Here is an 8,549-nt window from a genome sequence, read left to right on the forward strand (position 1 = left end):
GCAACCTGTAAACATACCATATTTGAAAAGTTTAAACTTTAGAAATATTCATTGCATATTAAAGAAAATTGTATGAAGAAATATGAATAATTCTTTAGTATGTACATTAAATAACAGAAACATTGTACACTGCTACGAGTAAAACATATGCCATGAGAAAAAAAAAATGAAAGGAAAAATACTTTTTTCTTTCTTTTTCCTTTCAGATTAAGAGAGCATGTAGAAGATAAAAATAAACTACCTATTTTGATTTTCCCAGAGGGTAGGTCAAAATTCAAATATATGAAAGTTTTGTCTTTAAATTGCCAATTCTAGCTATAAATATTGTTTGTCTATAAATGAAAATTCTCAAGATGCTAATTAATTCATAGAAAACCTTTAACCATTTAATATGGCCTTGACCGGACAGTTTTGAAAGTTTATCAACCAAATAAATTGGTAAAATACTTTATGCTGTCAAAATCAAATATCTAGGAAAAAATATTTTGATGGGGTTAATTGTTAGAAAGAATTGCATAGATTAGCAAATGATAACCCCATGAATTTTAATTTGAAACTCAGATAAAAAGTTACCTCCATTCTAAGTTTTAATAAAAATTAGATTTACAATGCAATACTTGGCAGTCAATTTTGTCTAAAGAAAGCTTTTCTGTAAATGATTATAGGCAGTTTAATTATAAGGCAATATGATCACTTTTCTTTTCACAGGCACATGTATAAATAATACATCAGTGATGATGTTCAAGAAAGGCAGTTTTGAAGTCAGTGATACTATATACCCAGTAGCTATAAAGGTAAGGTTAGAGATAAGGAGAGATATAAAAGGTTATGAAGGTTAGGTTGCATAATATGGTAAAATAATGTTTCTTATGAAACACCCATTTGAATATGGATGGGGTATGTGGTGTTCATCATGTCTGCCTTCCATCCTTCCAACACTGTCCTTCCTTCTGTCCATCCATCTGACACTGTTTTCAACTCAGTTTAAAAGTAACTATTCAAGATATTTTTATTAAAAATCACACACTGTACATACTGGTCTGAACTTTTTAATTGTGTCATAGTTTTTGACCTTGACCTTTCCTGTGACCTCACTTTTCCCTATTTTGCATTTAGCTCAGTTTCTATGTAAATATTCAAGATATATTTGTCAAAACTCACACACTGATAGATGTTGATAGAACTTTTCAAAATGTATCATAATTTTCTGACCCTGACCTTCTTTATGACTTTGATCTTCCCATGACCTTGAATTTAACTTCTGAAGATTTTTCATCAAACTTCATTTACTTTGATACATATTGGTGAGAGTAATATTCAACTGTGTATATTATCTTACCTTGACCTTTCAATGACCTTGACCTCAACATTCCTTCATTTTTCAGTAACCTAAGTTTAAAAAAAAAGTGTTGCAAAATATTTTCATACAACTTTGTTTATTAAAATTGATGCAAGCAATTAAAGTTTGTCATAACTTTGTCCTTTCATGTGACCTTGAATTTCACTTTTTTGCTCATTTTGCTCCTAGTTCATTTTATTTGATTCCATAAAGGATTATTTTATAAAACTCCATACATTGATAATCTCTGTAAGAGCAGTTTAACCATTCATACTTTGCTGAATATGAGAGAATGATCTAGAAACAGTCAGACTTCATTCAACTGTTAGAAGATAGATGGGATAAATCAACACTACATACCATGCTAGAAAGAACAACTGTACAGAGAGTATCAGTTCTGCATATGAAAAAAATTGGAAAATTATTCCTACTTTCATCATATCTTTAATATGATTTTAGACCAAAGAGGGAAGGTACATTTCTCTTCATGTTGCAGTACAAACAAGCATTCTGAGAGTATTGCATTAGCAATACTAGTCCCCTACCGCCTAGTGTAATCTGGTTCCCAATAAAAATTGAAACTGACATAATTCCGTCAAAAATCAATGAAGCGAAATGAAATACAAACTTGATATATAACTCATCAAGGTAAAGTCTCATATTAAAAATCAACTCAATATCTTCAAGTGTTTAGAAAAAAATTGCGGAAAACTCCTAAAAATTGAAAAGGTCGAAATTCCGTCAAAAATCAATGAAGCGGAATGAAATACATACTTGATCTGTAACTCATCAAGATACACTCACATACCAAAAATCAGCTCAATATCTGCAAGCATTTAGAAAAAAAAGTGCAGAAAACCAAGTGGGACAGACTGACAGACAGACAGAGGGACAGACAGACAGACAGACAGACAGACTCAGAGGAAACCTATAGTCCCCTCCGGTTTCACCGGTAGGGGACTAATAACTGTGGACAGGGACTTTATATCCTATATGGACATATTTCTAGTTCTGGCAATCATGTTGTAAAAATGTGAGATGGAATGACATACATGTACAATATTTCTGCCAAATCATTATCAATACCAAGATTTTTTCTTTATTATATATTCTAAACCAGATGTTACACAGATTAATATATACATGTACGTAAAATAAACTTGTCGTTACACTGTTTTGAAATCTGTAACAACTAGATATTTTTTTTGTTTCAGTATGATAAAAGATTTGGCGATGCTTTTTGGAACAGCAGTAAGATGGGAATGGTGCAGCATATATTTGATTTGTTAACGAGCTGGGCCTTGGTGGCGGAGGTGTGGTATCTCCCTCCCATGCATAGAAGTGTGAGTGTAATCATCAATAGTTCTGTGTCTTTGGTCTACTACATGTATCTGTCGAAACAGTTTGTTGATCTATTTAGTCTCTTTCTTTAATTGACTATAGAAGTTCCAAGTATTTATAAACACTTTTAATTCCATCTTCAAAAGAACGTGTTGAACAAGTATTAACAAAGATTTAACTATTGATTATAGAGCTTTAAGTATTTAAAATACTTTTTACTTAATTCCATCTTTGGATGAAAGTGGTAATGACACAATTTAAAGTACAATGATTATCAAAGAATTTTTTGTTGTAAGATGATGTTCTTAAATGTTCACAAGATAGAAAAACATTTAATAGTTTGTTTTTTTTTAATCTGAGTGGTCCTAATTAATGGTTAAATCTCACAAAGTTAAATTAGCAGTCATTTAGATCAAATCACCTTTTGTAAATTATGAGTAGTTTTACACATGTATAAGCAACTTATTTCTGAATTACAGGGGTACTTTAATTGTTTTATAAATAAATGTAAATATGGAATTCAAATCTATTTAAACCAAAAGGATTTGACAATCTAAATAATTTGTTTTGATAATAAGCATGTATTAAAAAGACATTTTTTTCATATGAATGACAAAGTAAAGAAAATGAACAGTAATTGATCTCATAAAACTTATTAACAATACAAATCCGAACAGGGTAGAAAAATTTGAACCCAAAAAAATTACAGAGGTTGGATTAGGTGCCTAGGAGGAGTAAGCATCCCCTGTTGACTAATCACACCCACCATAAGCCCTATGTATTGATCTGGTAGATGGAATAATCCATTGTCAAATTTAGTTTAAAAAACAATGGCCTAAAACTTGGTATTAAATATGTTAGTCAAAATATGAACCTATGTTACATTGTCTTTGCAAATAAGGTCATGATAATGATCATCAAATTTATGAAATGCTGACATTAAAAGAGGTTGTTGAAATCCCTGTAACTTCCACTTATGTGTCAGTAGCCTGCCCGGATTGTGTAATATTACTACATAAATAAGGAAAGTTGATGATGGAAAAGCTGAAGGTATCTCGTTTGTTGAGACCTTCATATACTTTGTTTATTACACCCTATTGAGTAAGATACTGCCAACAGATAAAACACTGTGTGAATATTGTGTATTACTAGTGTATAATGTGTTTCAGGAAAATGAAAGCGCTGTTGATTTTGCTAACAGAGTGAAAAAAGAAATAGCCAGACAAGGTGGACTGGTAGATTTATCATGGTAAGTCTAAATGAAAATGGTGTTCAAAGTATTATTACGTTATTGAAACACCCTTCTGTGAAGTTTTATACCAAGAGGATAAGTAGTACGAAGTTTTATACCAAGAGGAAAAGTAGTACAAAAATGAATATCTCTGTTGTGGCCAAAACCAACTAAAATACCTGTTATGGACGCAACATTTAAGGACAGATGATACAAACAAACTTTTATAAAAATCTTGAAAATAACAACTTAAAACATGTTTATATAAGTAAATTGAACAAGTTTAACTGCATAGATTTTTATTTTTCATTCAAAGTTTCACAATAATTGGATTTTAAGTGACAAATTGTTGTATAGATTAATAAGGGTGGTTGCAGAGAGGTGGAATTTTAAGCATCGTAGAACGTTTACAATTTCTTAATATTTTAGAAATTTATTATTCCAATCATTTACAACCAAAATAAGTCAAAAAATATATACCTATCCAGACATTCGTTTTTTTGTTTGTATCATCTGTCCTTAATAATTAGGCTAATTATTTTTACAAAATATCGAGAAGCCACATTCTTCTCAGCCATCACCCCTCTTCCTCCCCAAGGGTAAAATGTGAAGGGCCTGGATTGAATATTTTGCAGTCATAGTATTTTGACTTCTCCCATTTTCTGGGTACTAAATTACTTTGAAACTCCTTGTATTAGAGAGGTTTAGCAAGCTCACTTGTACGTGTTCATGTACGTGTATACTACAAGTTAGAATTACTCGTACACGTTAACATTATTTTTCTTGTTTAGCAAAGTATAACCCGAACGCGTACTTATAAGTGTTTTAAATGTAAAAGTGCATACCATAAAAAAAAATTAGAAAACACTTTAAATTTAATACGCATATCACCCTTTTAAATAAATATATGCATATATATTTATAGGAAAAAGAATGAAAAGAGTTCTCATAATTTTGATCAGTCAAAGCCTGTTTTGAAAGTCTAGATTTGTATTTAACATTCTATAAAATTATATTTTTCAATTATAGATGTTTAGTTCTTTATATCAGAATATGCATTAAATCTTCAGGTTTTAGGAAAACACTCACATTTTAAAAAATAAACAGCAGTTAAAGAAATATAGGCTACAAGTTTGGACTTGCATGTACTCGGTAATCTACATGTAAGTGGATACATGTAGAAATTCGTCATTAGCAAAACTGATGACGTACATGTAATGCACAGATTTACGGGGGGGGGGGAGGGGGGGGGGAATCCCCTAGCTGCTACATGTACACATACACGTACACATTGGTTTGCTAAACCTCTCTAATATTACATGTGTAATCAGGTAAAGGACAAGTGCACTTAAGCAATGCTTAATGGGCCCTTTTTCAGTGCCGTTTTACTTGAGAAGATATTATCAAATTGTTCTTTTTCAGTAATAGTTAAACACAAGTGGATATTTCTAATTAAAATCGCATTAAAACATCACCTAAATCAGAATGGATTTAAAACAAATGAAGATTTTTAAATGCCTATAGATACCCCAAATCCGGAAAAGTCGTACTGAACCTATTTTGAGTTTCGTTTATTTAAATCAAGGGGAGGAGACATTTAAATCGGACACTTGAACAATCTGATGGTGGATCATTGATAGGCGCGTTTTCCGAATGATAATCTTGTGCTATTTTACCTGAGAAAAAAAATTGAATGAAGTTGTATAGATGCCTGTAGCCATAGTGATCAAACTAAGAAATTTGCACGTTTAAATTTGAAATAATACAATAAGTATTAACATTAGTTCCTTTAAATTTTAAAATGAAAAAAGTGTATTTAGATGGCTTTCATTACCGGTACCATTGTCTTGCATGAATATTAAAAAATGTTTGACACTTTTATGTATGATGACATTTTAATGACACTAAACTCTCCTAACCCTCCCATATTCATAAAACCAAATACATACAAACTTCTCTATGCTGCACGACTTCAATACAGTGATACAAAACGTGGCTATCTTTTACAGTGAGCACCTTAGAGGAATATATACTTGGGTAGAACTCACGTGACTACCGGTATTTTAAATAATTTATTCCACGGGTGGGTTCAACAAAGGTCATACAGGTAAATAGCTCTCGTTTGCTATAGGAAAAACATTGAACTTTTCATACATTTTTAATATAATAAGTACAAGCCTAAGCTTGTACAAATTTCCTACTTTCACACAAGTTTTATAAATGTATGATGCGTTTTTTGTCATTCGCACAAGTTTGTACAACGTTAGGCTGACAGTAAACAAAAGCTTTGAAATGAATGACCGTCCTCGATTTACTATAGAAAATCATGAATGTTGGCTGACCCCTACCACATTGTAGTATGGCTTTGCTCTTTGTATATTCATGAATTTCACCGATAAAATTTGTTGAATCTTATGGCTTAGATATCAATTAATGATCTGAGATGAAAAATTATGCTTAATTTGATTTTTCATTTTTTCACATTTTACCGGGGCCCATAAGTGCACTCATTCTTTATATAAATGTATAACAACCTGGGTTGGTTTTTTTTTTTTCCAAAATTTCTAGTGAAAGGATTTATGTCAGTCATTAATTTTGAAATCAATCATGGCCTCAGCAATGTAGTTGTAATCAATAATTATCAGTTTAATTCCAATGTTTTTTGCCTCTAATCATTTGATTTTTTTTTTTTTTTTTGGCATCGTGATGTTCACTTCTGTACTTTTATAAACAGGGATGGTCAGCTGAAACGGATGAAGGCCAAAGAGTCCTGGAAATCAAAAGCACAGGATGATTTCAGCAAAATCCTTAAAGTGGAATGACTGTGTTCATGTTCATGTACTGAACTTTGCTGGCATTAGACATTTATGGCATTTGTTGTTAAACTGTTATCAAAGGTAGCTGGTTCATAATATTGAATGAAACTACATGGAACTGTTTTATTTTATATTTTGCTTTAATGTGACCTGCAGCAGTAGGTAACTGCATTAGTCATGCAGGAAATAAGACTTGAAGTAACAATAGTTGTTGTTTTTGTTATATTAGTTTAGAGGTTTCATAGGTGCATTATTTTATACTTGTTGTACTGAGCATTTGTTTTAGATCATGATATATTGTTTGTTGTTGTGAAAAGTTCATGTTATGATGATGCATGTATTTTTGTACTTAGAAATACTTATTTCAAATGAAAGGAGGGTATAGGGTTGGGTGTTATGTGATAAACATTCCATTGGGAAACTTGTAGTCTTCATTCAAACATTGTCTCATAAAATATTCTGATCTCTGATCAAATAATATTTTCACAATAAAGAGTATATCCCGACCTCCTAAGAAAAAAGTTATAACTGATATATTTGTTTTGATTTTTGTACTGGGAGAAGTGTTGTCAATGGGATATATGTGGGCAAGACAATTTATAATCTATAATACTTCACTTGGGATGGATTATATCCTGAAATGACCATATTTGCCCCCATTACGCCATAGGTTAAATATGTTGTCAAGAAAATGACATAAATTCAAAATTTCATCCATTTTGGGAGAAAAAAGTTAACTTTACGTTGATATTTTGATAAGAAGTCATTGAGTGCAGGTCTGCACCAAATCAATCTTTTGATATGTAATGTGTAGAATGATACTTAAAAGTTGAACTGTGAAATCTCGATCACTGATATCTCAAATACCATGGATATGTCAAAGGATATGGTATGATTCAATTTGGATAATATGATTTGGAAGTCCCAACCACTTATTTTTTCAGTAATTTTACCCCTGATATCTCGAATCCTCTGATATCTTGAAGTTTTTTCTCAATCCCATGGAGTTTGAGATAATGAGGTTTGACTATATTTGAATATTACACTGGAGTAGACTTGCCCTCTGTAAATTCTATAGTCAAATTTGAATAAATTTGTTCATTTTGTCCTTTTTCTTGAAAATAAAAGAAAATCCAAATAGTATGTGATGTCACAGAAACAAGAATTCCTAATGTTCTATTTCCAAACTATAATATTTTTTTAAAATTCAGATTTTTCATACAAAGTATACAATTGTGTACATTAATAAGATTTTCAAAATGTGGCTTGGGGGGGGGGGGGGATATGCTTTAACTGTATGTTGTTCTTTTTTTTTTTTTTTAAACTTTTGAAAATTTGTATTTGTGTTCCTTATAAATAACTCTTTTGAGAAAAAAGTATTCCTGACCAGTGTTTGTTAGTCATCTGTTTGATATCTAACACATATATATACTTTCAGAAAGCTTAGGTGAAAAGAATTTTTGTGAGCTCCTTGAGTTCTTTGCGCATGCATATTTTATAAGCATTCTTCATATTGTTACTTTAATAATTTATTTGGAACTTAAGTGAAAGTTATGGCCAAGGGGCATTTTTAGCTCTACTGGTCAGAGATCAGAAGAGGTTATGGAATGGCAAGGTGTCCATTGCCTGTTTAGCTGTTTGTCTGTCTGTAAACAATTTTTCTTTTTTTTTATTTCATTGAACAGTGTTGCCATGGTTACTAAAACTAGAAATTTCTGTGTAATTCTTTTAAAATGCTAACTCTTCTACAGTTTCGGTTTTCAATAAAACTTTTTACACAAATAGACTTCACTAAAATACATAATTTTATAGGTTGATATTT

At 31.1% G+C, this 8,549-nt stretch overlaps 1 protein-coding gene across 1 annotated transcript in view; it reads left to right on the forward strand.

Annotated features, from left to right (window-relative positions):
• Window positions 1-7,998, forward strand: part of LOC133202789 (glycerol-3-phosphate acyltransferase 4-like) — a 25,099-nt gene extending 17,101 nt beyond the window's left edge. The window contains exons 11-15 of the mRNA XM_061338661.1: window positions 207-262; window positions 709-794; window positions 2,554-2,682; window positions 3,850-3,929; window positions 6,646-7,998. Coding sequence (XP_061194645.1) covers window positions 207-262; window positions 709-794; window positions 2,554-2,682; window positions 3,850-3,929; window positions 6,646-6,733 — 439 coding nt within the window. The 3' untranslated portion in view covers window positions 6,734-7,998. The remainder of the gene's footprint in view (window positions 1-206; window positions 263-708; window positions 795-2,553; window positions 2,683-3,849; window positions 3,930-6,645) is intronic.
• The last annotated feature ends 551 nt before the right edge of the window (window positions 7,999-8,549 follow it).

Source organism: Saccostrea echinata, unplaced genomic scaffold, assembly GCF_033153115.1.
Source record: "Saccostrea echinata isolate AGI-Se365-2 ecotype Australia unplaced genomic scaffold, CSIRO_AGI_Sech_v1 ptg000047l, whole genome shotgun sequence".
NCBI classification, from domain to species: Eukaryota; Metazoa; Mollusca; class Bivalvia; order Ostreida; family Ostreidae; genus Saccostrea; species Saccostrea echinata.